The sequence below is a fragment of the Cygnus atratus genome, chromosome 13 (genome assembly GCF_013377495.2).
Source record: "Cygnus atratus isolate AKBS03 ecotype Queensland, Australia chromosome 13, CAtr_DNAZoo_HiC_assembly, whole genome shotgun sequence".
Taxonomy (NCBI): Eukaryota; Metazoa; Chordata; class Aves; order Anseriformes; family Anatidae; genus Cygnus; species Cygnus atratus.
The window spans coordinates 760847-779369 of record NC_066374.1 but is presented as its reverse complement, the minus strand read 5'-3'; the positions used below and the strand labels follow the sequence as shown (position 1 = coordinate 779369).

General features: G+C 45.9%; 1 protein-coding gene across 3 annotated transcripts in view; it reads right to left on the bottom strand.

Annotated features, from left to right (window-relative positions):
• Positions 1-159: 159 nt before the first annotated feature.
• GRIA3 (glutamate ionotropic receptor AMPA type subunit 3) overlaps positions 160-18523 on the bottom strand; it is a 154704-nt gene continuing 136340 nt past the window's right edge. For 2 of the 3 annotated variants that reach the window (XM_035541848.2, XM_050713416.1), the window contains 4 exons: positions 17224-17471; positions 3646-3760; positions 1287-1534; positions 160-416 (listed from right to left, as the gene is read on the bottom strand). In XM_035541848.2, coding sequence (XP_035397741.2) covers positions 1289-1534; positions 3646-3760; positions 17224-17471 — 609 coding nt within the window. In that variant the 3' untranslated portion in view covers positions 160-416; positions 1287-1288. Of the gene's footprint in view, positions 417-1286; positions 1535-3645; positions 3761-16431; positions 17472-18523 lie in introns of those variants that run through there. The other variant, XM_035541849.2, reaches the window with a different exon arrangement.

The window sequence follows — 18523 nt, the reverse complement described above, 5'->3', positions numbered from 1 at the left end:
TCTCTTCTCTTCTCTTCTCTTCTCTTCTCTTCTTTTCTTCTCTTTCTCTTCTCTTCTCTTCTCTTCTCTTCTCTTCTCTTCTCTTCTCTTCTCTTCTCTTCTCTTCTCTTTTCTCTTCTCTTCTTTCTCTTCTTTTCTCCTTTTTTCTTCACTTCTCTTTTTTTTTCTGTTTTTTCTTTCAAGCAAAGCAAGAATATTTCAGTGATGGTTTGCATTGTTGTGAGTCTCAGAGTCTTCCATAAGGCACTGAAGGAAAAAAATCAGTTTTTCCTGTTAAAAGTTCATTGCACCATCATCAATGCATGTCATGCCTGACACCTCGGCTAGAGTACGACTGACTGGCTCAGGTGGTCCGAATCCGTGAAGTAGCCACATTCTCTGCTGCTTCTCCTCCTGCGTGCTGTCAGAGCGAGGATCTGTAATAAAAACAATGAGATTTCATTTTTCTCCTCTGAAAGGGAGCCTTTCATTAGAAGGTAACGAACCAACCTGCACGGGAAAGGAGGCAGCACAAGCGGCACTGAGCTTTAATAATGTCCAGTGAGGCTGGGAACAACTTGTCCCGCTCCTTCACTTGTGGCCGGGATGAGATGTTGTGCTGCTGGGGTGTTCCCAGGGACCCTTCTCCCCTGGGTGCCCACGGCCTGCTCGGCAGCAGTCTCCAAGCCCCATGCAGCCTGTAGGCAGCTGGTATATATGATATGTATTGAAAATGAGCCTCCAAACCTTCCCCCCTGCCTGGGGCAGCTCCCCGGTAGCCAGGCAGGAACAGGATGCAGCCTGTGTGCACTGTGGAGCTAGTGAGGGTGTCACAGCCACCTCTAACAATTCAGTTCTGCTTTGCATGCTTTACATATCATGATTTCTAAAAGCACTTACCTGATCTGAGTATGGCTTTTAAAAATAACAGGGAAGAGCTCTCAAACAAAAGAGGTGTGAATTCTGGATTGTTTTTAAATTAATAAAGTTGAGATTTTTTTTTTTTTAATTAACAAAATATTTGGATTCAGTGAGACACTGGAATAGCAGACCGCTGGGGAGAGGAGTCCTCACTGCAGCATGACCCCACCATCGCCGTTGGTAATGCAGGCTGGTGACGAGCCTGCTTCTGTGCAGGGAAGAACTTTAAATCACCAATAGCCCACACCATGGAAAAGAGCCTGCCAACGCTCCGCATTTTTAAAGACCATTTACAGCAGCCCTCTAGTGCATACAACAAAAGAACACACGGAAGTTAAAGCATAAAGAAAAAAAGTTTTTTTCAGTTGACTGAACTGTACTCGTACCCCTAGATTTTCACGCTTTCTGTGCCATACACGTTGTAGCCTTCTCTGTACGTAGCGTAATTCTGGGTATTGGTGGCGGGAGCAGGTTTAAAGTTTTGGGTGTTCTTGGTGAGTTTCATTCGCTTGGACTCTGCCCGAGACTTGTAACAAAACTCGATTAAAGCCACCATCATGGCGAGCCCAAGGCCTCCAACAAGAATATAGAAAACCCCGGCCACATTGCTCAGGCTCAGAGCACTGGTCTTGTCCTAAGAGAAACGAACCATGGCATTAGTTTTGCTGTGAGAAAAAGGCAGACAGAAGACAGGTTATTTTTCACTCAGTCCTAGCCGCAATGACCACACATACACACTTTCTGATCCGGAGTTCAGATTCCCCAAACCCCCGCATGACCCGACAGCCTTACCCACGGCGGTCACACTGCGTGACCCACTCGTTGGTGCCACTGGCCCCGCAGAGCAGGGCCGGCAGCAGAGGCTGCTCCGTCCCGCACCGTTTGCTGTGTGAAACCTTGGCCGTGTGGAAGTCAGTAAGATTTTTGCCATTGGCTTCCCCAGGCCTTCGCTGCCCCACAGCAAAGCTGCCTATGGTGGCCACTGGTGGCCAGGCCACCTTTGGGATACTCTAACAGGCAGACTAGGCTACATAAAGTAGCAGGTTCTTACATTATAAAATTAAAACCAGAAAAAAAACAAGCCACTGGACACCTGGCTTTGGTGAATGTAGATACAATTAATGAGATGCTGCTATACTTTTCTACCTTTTTTTCAACAGGTTTAAAAAAAATAAAAATCAGCCCTAGGAAGATGGTCAGCTAGGTTAAGGTCCATCAGGAGAGCCCAAAGCTAACCCAGCACCTGCAGCGACCAGCTGGACAAAACGTGCTGCCCAGGGTTTGCATCCTTTAAGGATGTGACAGATGGGGGAGAAGGCTTTTGGTTTTAAAAACAGGATTTTGTAATGAGCTTAAATAGAAGTGCAATCCTTTTGCTGCCACAAAAAAGGGTGTTGGTGGTTCTTGTCTGAGCTGTGAGGCAAGGTGAGCCTCCTGGCTGCTGCCAGCCCTACTCTGCCTGGGCTTACTGGAGATGCCTACAGATGATCTGAGTGTATGACTATCTCCAGGAGCATCCAAACTTCATGCACTCAGAATAAAAGAGGGTCTACCTTGTTAAGTGTCTGTGCATTTCACAGGCAGTTTAGATGGATGCAGTTTTAGCAAGCAGCCTGCTATGAGCTCTGAAAATACTGCTCATGTGCACCCCTTTACAATTATCTGGTTTGCTGCTGCAGTGGCTATGCTCAGATTTCCTGGGATCCCGGCTTTATCTCAAGCAACAGGTCCGAGGCTGTGCCCCAGGCAGTTTCCAGCCCAGCTGACAGCAGTGTGTTTCATTGCTGGCTGGGCTGGAACTCAAAATGGTGCCTGACTCACGGAGGAGCCTCCAAATCAGAAGCATTTTCTGTGGGAATTGTTACAGCAAGTGCTTTCAAAGGCACCAGGGAGCTAGGCACTCGGTTGCGACTGATTTCAGTGGGAGAAATCCTATAGGTGCCTTTGAAAATATCCTTTACTCCAACAACAAGCACAGCACATCAGTGTTTTTATCCTCAATGTCTCTTTCAGTATAGAAAAAAACAAAACAAAACTCTGTTTTCTTTTAAGTTAGCAGCATAAATGAATGTTTGCTGCAAATCCACCGCGGCTGATGCAGCCACTGCCGCCCATGCTGGATGTCCCAGGGCACAGAGGTGTTGCAGCAAAATGGTCCCAGGCATAAGAAGAACAGCAGACAATGTCTGCGTAATGTATCACCAATAATAGTTCCAAAATTCGATCAAACAAGTTTCAAAGTGACTTGGAAAATTGGGCAGGAAGGATGTTTCTTCCTTATCCCAGGTCTGCCCTGTTATTTTCTACCCCTAACAAGCATGTGACTGTTTTCCTAACTGGCTTGTATAGGATCTAATTTACAATTTTGCAACAAAATGTGGGGGCATTCAATCAAACAAAAAATAATAATTAAAAAAAAAAGATGCTGGTCTGAATAATACACACTGGCTGTGGTGGAACTTGGAAATTCAAATGAAGATAGCAGCTTTGAGGGCTTTGGGGGATTCTCCTTCCACGTGTGTCCAGCAAAATACTAAATAGCAAAACATACTTACAACTTAAGTCTGTTACTGCATGAAAGAAAAATGCTGTCATGTTCGGAAACAATAGATATATATTTTTTCTATTCTTTTCTTTCAACCTTCAAAATGTAAATAGCAACTTTTGAAAGTCATTCTTTGTATATACAAACAGTGGGTCAAAATGTGATTTCTAATCAGTACGAAAAGACCTTCAGCGACTGACCTTACTTCCGGAGTCCTTGGCTCCACATTCACCCTTATCGTACCACCATTTGTTTTTCAGCTTGTCTAAGATGCCTTGTTCACTGAGTTTCAATACTGCAAGGTTTACAGGAGTTCTTCACGTGGGAAATAACATAAATAACATTATATTATGTTATTTTATGTTATTCAAGCTTTAAACTACTTTAAAACTATACAAAGCGATAAAGCAGGGTTCCTGGCCACAAAGTATTTACACTGCAGGCAACTGGATCATCCCCTTAAGTTAATGCTAGAGCAACACTATATTACCAGGTCCTGCCCATATCGCTTTGAGTAATCGGCACTCACTGTTAAATGAAGGTAGGAGAAACAAAGCAAGGCCAATTTCCCACTTTTGCACAGCCCCAGGCATTGGCAGTAGCTTTGTGGCCGGTGGTGGCTCTGGTCCAGCAGGACACCCCCGTGGCACTAACAGAGAGCGAAGCCCCAGCAGACAGTAGCGTGAGGGCTCGAGCCACCAGGCCCTGAGCATCCCAAACGCAGCCGGCACCCCAGGGAGCTGCAGCAGAAAATCAGGATGTGCAGACCTGTACGAAACACCTCTGTGAATGTCAAAATGCCGGGTTCGCGTGCCCAGGGTGGGCCATTGGTCTATAGCCTTGCCGATGCTGTGCCACCTTTTGGGATTGGCACTGGGTTTGTGCTGATGGGGACCAGCTGGGTCCCAGCCAAGCCCCCCAGGAGCCCCCTGACCTGGCTGGGGTGAGCACAAGGTCCGGGCATCACGTGCAGCCAGGGAGAGCCGAGCGCCTTTAGGCATCTGCTACGAGCCCCAGCAGAAAGAGCGGCATGGATGATTGCTGAGAGAACGGCTCTCTAATTTTAAATTTCATTTAAAAACTATCCAATTTGGAGAGATTTTATGCAATACATCTCTCCGCTTTGAAAAAGCATTGTGCAGCTGAGAATACAGAAACAATAGGGAGAAGGTTATAAACACCTTTCCTACTCTCTGCATATTTTATCGTGCAAATGCTCCCTTCCCCCCAGTCCTATTCCAAACACTATTTTTAATTTGCATGCCTTTATAAACCCCTTACGGAGCACGGAGAATTTGCATAACATCCAATACATTATAGATTAGCTTTCACAACATTATACAGTATTGGGAAATGAGGAGGCTTAACATGCTAATTAGGGCGCTTTATTATTTTTTTTAAAGCCAAGATTGCAGTTAATTGTGCACACGCAACTGCCAAAAAAAAAAAAAAAAGGTAAACTAAAATTATCTTAACTAAAGAGAGGGGAGAGGGGAATTTGCCTATGGTATAGCAGGTGGGCAGGCGACCTGGACTCCAGCACCCTGGGAACAGGGACACCAGGCACCCCCCTGAGCCAATAGCCCATCCCTGGGTGCTGGACAAGGAGCGAATTTTGGTGTCACAGAGCATGAGGTGCTTCTTGTTGGACCAATGTCCTGGTACTGAAGGCAAGGGAGGTTTTTTCTGTGCTTGCTGCAGGAAGGTGACTTTTCAGAGCTTGCCCTGGCACTGTTTGCTTGAGGGCTTTTTTTATGGACCGGCGAGTTGCCTGTGACCTGTGGGATGGCTTCGTCCCAGTTGCTGACCCCCTGGCCACCCCATCAGCAGCTCAGGGGATTGTTTGTTCTGTTCCTGGGTCTCTCTCTCAAAAGACTTGCATTTCTTCATCTTTTTCCTGGGATAATTTTGCACTTTCCATCTGTTTTTTTTAAATTAGATTACTGATCAGAGGCTGTATGGGTTGCTCAGTGAGGTCCTTAGCCCTTTCCCTGGTGGCTTCGGCTGCTTTTCCTCTGCCTTTAATTTATGATGGGATTCTTTTTCATCTTCCCCTGCGTGATTTCTAGACCAGCTCCTGATTAGTTTGATTGCTTTTATCACAGTGAAATGTTAAGGTGTTGAGAGCTTGTGCTCTTGCTGTGCTCCATACTCCCAGCAAGGCGAGGTGTGGTGAATGGGATAAGGCCAGCAGCAGTCCTGTGGTACACGGACAGTGCCCTGGGGTACAGACTTGCCGTGGTTTTCCTCCTCACCATAACTGAATGACTTTTTGTTCTGTTGTTTGTTATTTTAATCCAGATTCATCTGATCCCAGTGTAACCATGTGAGGTTGGTGTGTTGGGCATCTTTACAAAACGCCACTGAGATTTTGGTGGCTGATGTTTACATAGGACTGGAAGACTTGAGTTGAGGGAAATGGTACCAATACCCTAACACTGAGTAGTATTGCCCCCAGTGGCAAATTAAGCCATTTGCTATGGCCGATTTATTTAAGGGAGGCATGCCATTAAGAAGATTGGTGCCTAGCCGTTCTCACAGCCTTCACTTTATTAGTGTGCTGCAAACGTTGTTTGACATCTGGGACAGAGAGGTTGTTCACTGATGTTTCAGCAGCTCGGTTTCTCTGTTCCTGGTTAGAAGACCCCACTTGGGTGCTGGCAGAGTGGGCACCCATCCCTTACGGCCAGTGAACAAGAGGTGCCAGTTGCTGCTGCTGGCTCAGTGGATGGGACTGATGCTCATGGTGTGATTTTTGAGAGGCGCTGTGCTTTCACTCATTAAAATCCCACATCTGAACCCGGTCCCCCAGGCTTCTGGTTCAGTTTAAAAATCCTGACCTCTTCTTCCTCTCAATGTAGGAATTGCTATGGCACTTCCTTGTCATGAAGGTGATCTTCCACAAGATACAGCACTGCTTCCAGGCTGAGGATGTTCCCCCTGCTTACATGCGAGATAATCCCTCAGAAGAAAGGCAATGTGCAATGTGCAGAGCTTCTATTGCTTTTCTCTTTCATTATCTGATTATTTTCCATCCTTGCCATCAATACAGAAAAGAGGGAACACTTCAACGCAGAACCCATCTGGCTCTCTCATTCCTTCTCTTCAAGACACTGTCACTCTGAGGGATTTCTCGCCTGGCCTCCTCTTGCTGCAGCAGCTCAACATTTCATGTTATTTGCTGTAATTTTTATTCTGTTAAGAAACGCTGTGGCATGATGATTTTTCTTTCTGGCCTGAACGAGTTTGAAGTAGAAGAAGAGTAAATTAATCATCAAAGAAACAATTCTTTATCAGTCCCAGATGTTAGCAGGTATAACTCATGTGCCTTACGAATTATAAATCATAACAGGTTTTAAATCTGATTAATGACCTTTTGGGCTCATTTTCATGATTCCACCTGCACCTCTATAAAGCAGATACACAAAACCAGAGTTCATACGCAAAACCGTTGCTCCAGCTTCTACAGGCTTCAGGAGGCCGCAGCAGGCCGAAGGCCCTCGTACACCTGCAAAAGCCATCATGTTTGTGCTGTTGGTGACCAATTCCCACTACTTACCAATATTTTGATGTGCCAGTGCTGCGAGCAGCCCGTGTCACTGAATAACCTGTGCAGGAGAGGCCAAGCAGGTTCTTGGCAGAAGTGCTGTTAATTGATGAGAAGAGCATCTCCAGTGCCAGCCTTGCTAGGAAAGTGCATTTTCCGGGAAGACACTGGGATGTACTAATGGCTGCGGCACTGTGCCCTTGTGCTTGGCTTGGCCCTCATATGCCAAAGCGTGAGGGAAGAGCTGTTGAGCATTCAGCAACTTCAGGAGCAAAAGTCTCTTTGGGACAGGAAAATCTCACCCACTAACCCCTCGGCTTTTGTCAGCTGCATGTAACCGGTGTCTGAGTAGCATAAACTCTCTGTAACACCGTAGTTATGTTTATTACTTGCAATCAATAAAGATTTAAGTGGTGATTGGAACAGCTTTTGCATAATTAATATCCCATTCTGTGCTCTAATGGATGTAATATAAATGTTATACCCCAAAATGATCATTGCCAAGGATAGCAAATGAACACTGCAGACAGCACTCTTCTCCCCTCAAACCTGATAAAACGTTGCTCAGAATTAATTTAGGATTTTCAGACCCAATCATTCAGAAAAAGGAAGCTGGAAAGAAAAGGCACAACAACTAAAGGCTCCTGACGGCACTCGATAAGGGCTTCCTCGGTCCCATCAGCAGCCAGTTTCTGATGTTTCAGATTATTTGTGTTCAGGGCTGCATCCCCTGTGCCCACCTGGGCAGGATGTCTGCTGTCTGACATGAGGACAGAGTGTTAGCTCAGTGCTGAGGATGAGAAATTTGGGAGCAGTGGCGATGGGATCCTCCTCACAAGGCAGATGGACACTGGCTCCAAATGTACGGTACATGTGGCCACCAGAAGGAGCCTGTCCCCTGGCTGAAGGGCCGAAGACACAACTTCCTAGTGTTCTCAGAACTACATCTCCTACAACGTGAAGTCCTGAAGAGTCGACAGAAAGCCTTTTTATTTTTTATTTTTTCTTTCTAGCAGTATATTAGATGCCAAATATCTCTGGGTGGAGAAGTCCTGTGGAAGCACACACGCACATTAGGGATGTGGCACTTGTAGAAAAGCTGTTTGTGTACCCTGGCACTGGCCATTTGGGGTGCATTAGGGTAGGCAACATCACAGAGCCAAGGGCACCTCTGGGCTCCAGCTGTGTCACACCATGCTGGCTGTAAATCTAGTTTAAGATCTGGTTAGGCCAGGTTTATGGCCGATCTGTGGGCTCAGAGCAACAAAAAGCCACAGGAGGCTTCTGGCAAATCTGTCCCTCTGAAGACTGAGAGATTAACGAAGAACGACGTCCTTCGCTTGGCACTAATGTGCAAGCCTTGCTGAGCAGCATGAAGCCAGACCGTGAGCCGCAGCCTTGTAAAGGGCCTTCACCTCCTGTGCAAATCTCAGCGACATAAAGCAGGCAAAAGCTCAAAGTTGCATCAGGTCTCCATGAGTACATTATAAAGTGTTTTTTTTTTTTCTTTTCCCCCACTGGTTTTATTTTTAATCCCTGTTATTCTTACCTAATCTCTTTAATTTAGGAATTTGACATATTTAGAGCACTACTTCCTGCAGCATGATTTTTTTCTCTTGTTTCTTATGAACACAGCTGTCCTTGCTGGCTGAGGCATCACCAGAGTTGCTGATGTCAACACAACCCAGCCAACCGAGTTGTAACATCAAAGAGTTTAGACATTGAATGCTTGGGTTTCTAAAATCCATCTCATAACAACAGAAGAAAGGGAAGCAGAATAAGGTGCAAGCAAACAAGCAAAGTGCTTAACTCAGAAAGCTTCTTAAAATCCTTTGGGGCAGAACCACTGAAAACACTGAATTAATTGTTCCTGTTGGTGTCACTGGCAAACCTTCACTCACATCGGGGGATGCAGGGGGTGAAGCTGGTTGCAGAGATGTGATAAGTTCCACCTCTCACATGAGCCAAGCAACAAATATCTGACAGGGACAGGGCAAGCCCCAGACAGCTGCCCCGAGATCTTGTTCAGGAACCTGATGACCCCAGGACTGTCCCAAGGGGAGCAGCCAGTGCCCCTGCCCCATACCCCACGCCTGGCAGCTCCTGCACATCACAGTGAAGGGCACTGGCAACAGCAGACGTCAAGCCCCAGCTCTCTGCTCGACTTGACAGGGCACCAAACCAATCTAACTAACAACCACCTTGGCATCATTAAAATATAAAGATAGAAACAATCCAGGAAGAGATACCAAATCCAGCACTATTCTCCAGAGGGCATTGCTTGAGGTTAAAGACCTGTCTAAATCAAATACGGCACTTTATCCCCCCAAGCTCTATAAATCCCAACCTGATCTGTAACTATTGAATGGACTTTTTGTCAGATCTTATTACTGAAATAATTTCTGACTAGATAGGAAGCCAGAGGGTGAATGTATTGCCCAAGAGTTCTGCTCTTTCCTAGATCAGATCTCTCTCAAGATACAGCCTGTCATAATTCACCAATTTAGTGATGTCTCTTTGCCACAGCTTTGTGTCTTGCTATGCACACGTGTGTCAGGAACGGGGAAGATTTAGGATGGAAACGGACTCATCATTAAAACTCGCTGTGTGTTTAAAGACTACAGTTGCATGGTACTTGAAGCAGGCGTGAACAGAGCCCTGAAATACAGTCACTCGCTATTCCTCTTTATTACCTTTTGCCTCAAAGAGTGAGCTTCTGTATTTTTAGTAATATATATTACTGAGCATTTCATATTCACAGAAACAGCAGCAGGCATTTTTTTTTTTAAGAAACGAACACTTGGTTGCACTCTGCCACCATTTCCGACCTTTGTAACTTCTTTCTGCCCTGTGTTAACCAGCAGTCACAGGCGTACAAACATGTAACATCCTAGGGACTGGAATGCTTTACGGGTGGGCAGAGGAAGGGGTAGAAGTGAAAGCCATCTCGTTTGAAAAGACGAAGAGCTTTCAAAATCAGGAGATTAAAACTAGGCACCTCGAGCCCCATACATCCCCAAGCCACTAAAGAAATACACTGCATGCTGACTGCTGGTGTCATGCTCAGAGGCATCAGTCACAGCATTAAATCCTCCAACAAAAGGGTTTTTTTCTCACTTTTTCTCTCAACAGCACAACCAGATGCAGTTCCCCTTGCTGCAGGCGCTGGCTGCAGGCTCAGCCATGGCTGTTGCTGACTTGGGAGGTTCAGGGAGATTGTCGCATGTTTTGCTTGTTTTGTGTATTGAATGGTGTCATGGGATGACAAGACTCTTGCATTAGGATGTAAAGGAGTTTTTAACATTTTTTATGCTGTCCTACTGCCAGCAGCAGAGCCAGGAGGTGAACACAGGCAGTGCCATGTTCTGTTGTATTTACGCAGTGCAGCAGCCTGCAAGGACTGCTCCTACTGAACAGGCACCCGTGAGCCCGGGACAGTTTGTTTCTTGCTTACTTTTTTTAGAGGAAGGTCAGAGCACCCATTGCATCCTTGTGGAATCCTGTAGGGATTTCCTTGCAGGAACTAGGTGTGCGTTTTAAAACCAGGTTTTAGCTGGTGCTGTATTTGCTGCAACGTGGAAGACGAGCACAGATGCATGGTGCCATCACACCACCTACACGCACGCTGAACAGACCTGTGCAGAGCCAGACGTGTCACCGCCTGCGACTGCAGGTTCCTCCACGCTTTGCGGATAGTTTGCAGTTTGTGTACAGCAGCCACTGTCTCTAGGAAAGTATATTTATATGTTTCATAAATGTAGCTCAAACAAATTAAAATCTGTACTAACAGGATCACAATTTAATAGAAGTGCCAAGTGCTAATGCAATAATACATGCATATTGGATTAGGAAATGCAAGCCGTAACAAGTCATTGTAGTTCATTTGTAGCAGTGCCTGAGACTCGAGATAGGGCTGCAGCGAGGGCGGGTGGTGCAGCACCCCAGGATGGGGGCAGCAGCAGGACGGCGGATGCTTAACGTCACGCTCCAGCCCACAGTGCCTCCAACAGCAGTGTGGGCCCTTCCTGGGTTTACCTGGATCCTTCCTAGCCTGGGTGATACGAGCAAGAGACTCAACTTACCTTGCGTTTGGGCTATCCCCTCACCTTCTCTTTCTCTTGCTAGACATATCCACTTTTCCCCCCGTCTTCTATGATCTATTTTCCTCCTGGGATGGCCTCTTCTGCGGCTCCTGCTCCCGGCTCTTCAGGCAGCTGCGGGCAGGTGCTGCACAGTCAGAAGCCCACCAGGCCCTCACCGAACAGCTGTGTCGCTGGTACAAACCAGACATGTCCCAAGCACGATTACAGCGCTGGCGAGCGCACAAGTGCCTGCGTCCATCTGAGCTCAGTGCTGCAAGGTTAGAATTACTTTGAAGAAGAAGAAGAAAGGCATTTATTTTTCCCTTTGTATTTTATATGACAGTCATCAACAATGGAGAGGAAACAGCCGAGCCTGGAGCCCCATACAGATGCTCAGGACAGGGGTCCTGCTCCCCACCTGCAGCTGCTGGTTTTCCCTTGTCCTTTCTGCAGTCCCAGGGAACCAAGCCTCAGCTCCCCCGATCCTGACGCTTACAGTGCAGGATAAATGACTCATGCAAGCAATTTATGGAAAATAACTCTTAAGCACCACACGTATTATCAAAATGAAGGCATGAGTCACAAGCCTTTCGCTAAGGTTTCCTGTGGCTGTGAAGGCAGGATGTGTGGTTGCTCTGCCACAGTCAGCACCACACAAGCACGCTTCCCTGTCAAGGGAGCAAAGCAAGTCCCCACGGCAACTACACCAAAGTTACACAAGCAAAACAAAGCAGTTCCTAATCCTTAGATGCCAGCCCTGACTCCACCAGCTCCTTCCTAGCTTGGGCAACCTGCTCATCCTTAGTCCTTGTCCTGAGTCTCCTAATTGCATCCTCCCTAAACCATCCTCAAAGGACAGACATTTCACTGACATTTCTGCAAACCAAGGCAGGCTCTCTGCCCTTCTTGGCAGTGCTCTAAATGAGATGCTCCACTGAACTCTTAAAGTGTTAAGACTTCATTATTGGTAAAAAACATACACAGTTTTATTTGTTAATTTGCTATGAAATAATAGCTGTCAATTAAACACATATTTCGATGTCTTCCTTTGAAAGCATTATTTTGCTTTTTAAACTATTATTTTGCTTTGTCACTCATTTGCACAATACAATAATTTCCTATTACTTTCCTAGGTCTGAGCATGAATTAGCTCTGCGCTACTACCACTGGCTCTGACCGGCCATTTTATTTTTTCCAGATCATAACCCAGGCCTATAGAATGGGTAACAAGTAAATTCATGCTGATGAACGTAATTTCAAACAAATTGCTCAAATAAACTGTGCTGCATCTTTTTAAGCTCACCATTTCCCCAAATGTTCTCTATAAAGCACCACACGTTTGGCGGTGGTGCTCTTTAGATGTTAGGTATCATCTAAACTGATGCCTAACAGATTTCTTCTAAAAATATGCCACTTAAAAAATTATGCCACAAATGCTAACTGCTGTGCTGCAAATGTATCAAAGCAAAATAGCATCGAGAAATGGGGGAAATGAATCCCATCTGCTAATAGCCCTGCTCTCGTCTCGGAAGGGCTCAGAAATGCGATGCTTTATGATGTGTGGCTCAGAGGGCAGAATTCAAACAGCTCTCTGGAAAAGTTATCCTCTGATTAAAAAGAAACAGCCAAAAAATGAAGTGGTATTGCATCAGGTATCATTTCACTGATGCCTTCCAAAAGAGATATCAGCCTAAAAAAGAATATGTTAGAGAAATTAAGTCAAATAATTAGCAAGGGCTCCTGGCATGTGAAGTTGGTGAAATGCTACATTCCTACAATGTCCTCCTGTGTTGGCTGTCATTCAGTGTTACTGTGAAGGTAGGAGAATACAAGAAATGTATCAACAGCAGAACTATAGAAATTAATCTTAGCAGAAAATTGTTCCTATGCAACTGAATAATTAGTTTCCCTTAAGTCACTCATCCTGCTGTCTACATCTCGTTTTCTCTATTTCTTGTTAAATTCCTATTCAGCCATCACTCAGCTCTGGGATGATAGGATTGTAAAATAAACAAAATAATTAGTTTCCAAACTGGTAATACGCTGTAACATATTTCCTGGAATAATATATATTTTTTTAATAGTAACTGCTATTCTGCATTCTCTCACAATAGCGAACTCAGGCGACACCTATAAGAGGTTGTGAATACAGTATAATTGTGCCATGAAGCCAATGGATGAAACTAAATAACTAAATTCATGCTCATTTAAGAGAGAAAAACGGGCAAATTTTGATGCACCTACCAGTATGCCTGTGTCAGCTAAGTCACTCTACACTTATTAACGTCACATATGGATGGAGTATGGCTCCCTTTGGTTTTAAGCAAGACCCAGCACTGACAGAGGGAAGCCTGGATGCTGCGGGGCAGCCCCATGCCCACTGTACCTGCCTGAGCTGGCACATCCTGATGGCACTGAAATGTCAGCTGAGAACTAGCTCAATCTCTTAAGTCTTCAATTACAAGTGGCTGCAGGAGTTTTGGGTGCTCATAGGACTAACCTTACACAGTTCCTGTCATGGAGTAGGTTTAGAAACTTTCTGAAAGGCCATTCAATACCTTCTCTGATTCCTACCGTTAAGCCTCAAAATTCTTTTGAAATTTTGAGTCACTGGGCAATCTTCCAGTGCCCATGAACACGTGGCAGCAAGAAGAGAACTCACAAATACAGCTCGGCATTATTGATGCCCTGACACAGGTGAGCTGCACACCAAAGCTCAGGTAGGACACACAGAGGGACCGGGGTCCTTCACGCTTTGGTGATGGGCACTGGCATGGGCCAACGGGTGGCATACTTACCTCTGGCTTCACAGCTCTGCTTAAGACGCTGGCACCACCATTCATTTCTGCACGCAGTTTGTTTGCAGGAAGCAGGCAGGGCTGACTGCCAGTTCAGGGCAGCTATTCCCCAAGCCCGGGCCTCTACTGGCTAAGCTGAGAGAGGGGCTCTGTCAGCTCAGCCAGTAGAGAGAGCTGCCCTGAGCGAGCAATGGACCCTGTGCATCACCTCCCCATGGGGTGCACCCACCGAGCAGCGACTTGATTCCCCCAGGTGCCACCTCCTTCACTCAGTCCCCTCAGGTATCGCCTTCTCTCAGGGAAAAGGGAAAAAAGAACAGCCCTGAAGAAATTCCCATGGAATTCTCTACTCATAAAGCCACGCTGGTATGAGCAATTAAGCTGTGTGGATGGGATGAGATCAGTGCAGGATCTGGAGTGAGGATGGAGGGGAGAGCAGCAGGGTGGGTGGAAGGGCTCGAGGATGGCATGGCCACGACACCGCGATGGCAGAGGATGTCAGCGTGCTCTGCTGGGAAGGCATCCGTATGTCTGTCTGCCTGTCTGTCCAAGTGCTGCACAGCCTGAGCCTGCAGGATTGAGTGCCTGCAGAACGCTGCCTCAAAGGAAAAGCCATTTTGTCATAAAAGAGCCCTTTGATTTACGCCATCTCTAGAAATAACAACTAACCCCTTCCCTGCCTGCCCATCGTGTTCGCTCTTCTTCTGTCCTTGCTGGACAGTCTGTCCTGGTGTACCTCTCCCAACATCTACCGAGCAGGGCGAGAGCTTGCTAATAGGCTGTATTACTCTTTTTCAAAGGACTTTCAGCACAAGCAGAAGCAGAAGGATGACCCTGCCCTAATTATGACCATTTTCAAAATCCTCCTCAGTTTCCTCAGGGTTGTAAGCTTTAGTTGACTGCTTTTAATGCAAGGAACTTGCAGCAATGAAGTTCATTGATGCTGCTTGGTACAAAGGGTTTGCTTTCATGGAGGTAGTATTAGACAACGCAGTGCTGGATCCCAGGAGAATATTAAACATTTAATATACCAGCAAGTATAACATTATATAAAAACGTTGCATGAAGGATGAGCTGCAGAGTTAAAAAGCATGTAAGAGCTCGCACTCATCTGCAGGCTGCTGCTGAGCACTGCAAATGCAGGCACCGAACAAGCCTGAATGGGAGATTTTCTCCTTCCTTTTGCTAATATCAGAGATGAGGAGCTGAATAACTTCATAAGTAGCCAACTGTAAGCAACTCTTATTAATAGAACACAGCAGTAATTTGCAGTAATTGTCTGAAACTGTGGTTTCCTGAAAATACTATTCTTATTGACCTTGGACCAAAGCTGAAGTATTTTTATAAGGGGGATCAGAAGCTACTGTTCCTTAAGGAACTGGATTTACTATCTGTAAGAGAGTGTCACTGTGAAAACTAATCTCAGTACTTTTCAGTATAACAATGTATTTGAAATTAAATTCCTTAGTAATTCCCGTACCACGGTGAGCAACAAAGTCCAACCTGATCTAGCTACAGCTTCTCTTCACCAGAAATTGCCTGTTAGCTCTACAAGGCAGGGCTGGCAGTACTAAAGTGCACTCAGCTTCTGCAACGGGCGAGATCTTAAATCAGTTTCAGGAGCGTGGCTCTGGCACGGCTGCTGGGTGCAGCAGGGGACCCTCTGCCACAGAAGGCAGTGGAGGTGTTTCCAGTGGTGCCACCGGAGCTGGGGTTTTAAACCACGCTTGAAAAGCATAGCAAACGCAAGTGCAGTGCTCCTGTGTGCTGTGGTCATTGTCATATAAAAGGTAACTCTAAGCAAAACTACCCAAACCTTTCCTTAAGATGAATTTCCACTTTACTGCATCATTTTAATACACTTCATTGCTGCAAGCAACATCTCTTGTTTCAGCTTCACCCACTGCAAGTGCTAACTCCTTACACATTGCTGTCATTGTCAGTATTTTACCATTAATGGGCGACCACCACCACCGTTTAACTTTTAGCATACCAAAGTAGTTGAAATTAAATTCATTGGTAATTCCTGTACCCAAGACGACTGATAATATCCAGCCTGCTCTAGCTAATGCCACTGCTGTGATCAGTGCTGAGTGACCGCAGACTGCACATGATCTAGCGGCCACCTTGTCCTTCCCTAAGCTATGGCACACGGGAGCAGCCCAGCTCTGGAGACCAGGCTTCAACCACAGAACCCACTGGCACCAGTCCATCCACCAAAGTCCCAGGCTGGGCTCGCTGGGGACCTGTCTTCAGAAGAGTCCAGGGAAAGGGAGCCCTTCCTGACACACAAAGCCTCTCAGCAATGCCTCTAACCCACAGCTAAGTCACAGAGGAGGCCCCAAAGCCTCATCCTCAGGGTTTGACACAACAGCCGGGTGCGATCGCGTCTCCTTGAGCAGCCACAAATGCTGGCTGCGCAGGTCCCACCGACACGGGGCTTCTATCTGTTAGTTCAATGAGGTTTCCAAGCTCGACCAAAACTGCTGCCGACATTAAACAACACCGTTTCTTTGCAAGAGCTACTGGGCAAGCAAATGGCTTTTTTTTTTTTTTTTTCCCACCACAATTATTCTGATGGTTTTGATCTGCGTTTCTTTTCCTTGGTGAGTACAATAACAGCCTTGCCGATTACTCTCCACTAAGGTACCCGATTGTGGTGACATTGAGGCTGACCTTGGAGTCACCTCCCCCGCTGCCGCACTCTCCTTTGTCGTACCACCATTTGTTTTTCAATTTGTCCAAGAGGCCTTGCTCATTCAGTTTTAATACTGCCAGGTTAACAGCATTTCTTGAAACGATAAAACATAACTTGTAAGAAAAATGCACAAATGCTTAGGAAATCGTAACGTATAAAAAAAGGAGCACAAGAGGACAAATTGGCTAGAATTTCACAGAACGTGGAGCTATAAAAATGTTTGTACAGCAAATACAGGGTTAAATATTGGAAGGTGGCATGGAGGATAACATTTGCTCAAAACTGAAGTGTGCGGGATGGGGAAATTGTCTTTGAGAAAAAAAGTAACAAGAACACCACATCATGCAGTTAACATTCGTCACATATGGCAGGTTAACTCAGCTTTTACCATTTAAATTGAAAAAGCCATCGAACTGTAAAATTAAAACAGCAACAAACAATCAGAAAGGACAACACAAAGAGAACACTAAAAAAATAGATGCATTAAATAAACAAAACCGTAATTTACCGTCTTATTTAACTCCATGGAATATTGAAGATTTTTAAACTTTAAAAGTTACCTCAAAATCCACAAGAAAGAAAATGACAACACAATACATCAGGGTAGGTGGAATACTATAACAACATGGATATTGTTATATTATTCCACCCACCTTAATGCTGAGCCTTTGGGGGTGGCTACACCATAGCCCTTGGAATCCAGGTTCCCGCCAACTTTCATGGTGTCGCAGGGCTTGCGCTGCTCGATGTACTCGTTCATCGTCGACTCCAGCAGGAAGGCGAACTTCCCCTTCGACTTGCGCACCCTCGCCACCCCGTCTGCCGTGGTTTTGGTGAACACAGAGGGCTCGGCCGACTTCATGTACGACCACATTTTCTCATAGACGGCGATTTTTGATCTCTGGGAGAGAGGAAAGGAGGGAAATGAAGAGCAACGTGGGTACCAGGGATGCGCGGCATCACCTGGGGCTGCTGCGCCAGCAAAGCCCCCTGGGCACTACCAAACCATAGAAGTGCTTGGGAGGGGGGACACATCTCAAGCATTTCTTCCACTGATTGCTGTCAGAATGAAAAAAATGCTGTGGTTGCCTTCCTGAGGTGGGTTTGCCTCCATACATACTGCTCTGCCACCCAGCCAAGGGGTTGATGCTCAGTCCTGGCTCCGTCACGGCCAACATCTGCAGAAGCAGCCACTCCTTTCCACGCAAGTCCTCAGCAATGGTTTTTGTGCTCACTCACAGTTAGGAAACACCACTGCTTGCTTATTAAATGTTCCCAGCAAAGCATGAGCCTGCTTTTCACAGCGGCGATGTAAGGTTTATGATACAGGAGGCGAGAACAGCTCTAGTGGCCTCTTAAAGTGGTGCTCACATGAGGGATATAAATAGCAGTAACAAAACCCTTTCTTATGTAATAATCAAACTTTCAAAATTCAGTTTCACATTCTCCTAAAAGATGGCAAACACAAATATTAGCAATGAGCTGAAGCAATTGCTGGTTAACTGCTTGTGTGCCATGTGCATATTTTTTTTTAATTTCTCCTGTTTTTTGAGACTGAGCCATTGCTAACAGCCTCTAGCTCAGCACACAGGTTTTGTGATGCTGGAAATGCTGAGAAATGCGTTACTTCCCCCTCTCCCACCTCCTCTCCAGTAAGATTTAAACCACCCTCAGATGTTAAAGCCACCTCAAGGCTCCAAGGTGTCCCTATCTGGCACTACCAGTTAAACTTCCCTCCTTCGTCGATAGAAGGCAGTAACACTTACCTTATTGCTCTCCAGTCTAGAAATCCCAAGGATTTATATAAGGCTTTCAGCCCAGGCTGTGTTTATCTTGAATTTATGCCTCCTACTCCTTGCCAGTTTCCTGTCCACAGCCTTCCTTGCAGAATGGGAATGAAACACGCAGTAGCTAAATCTAGCTCAAATTTAACAAACTTGTGGCAGAAGACCG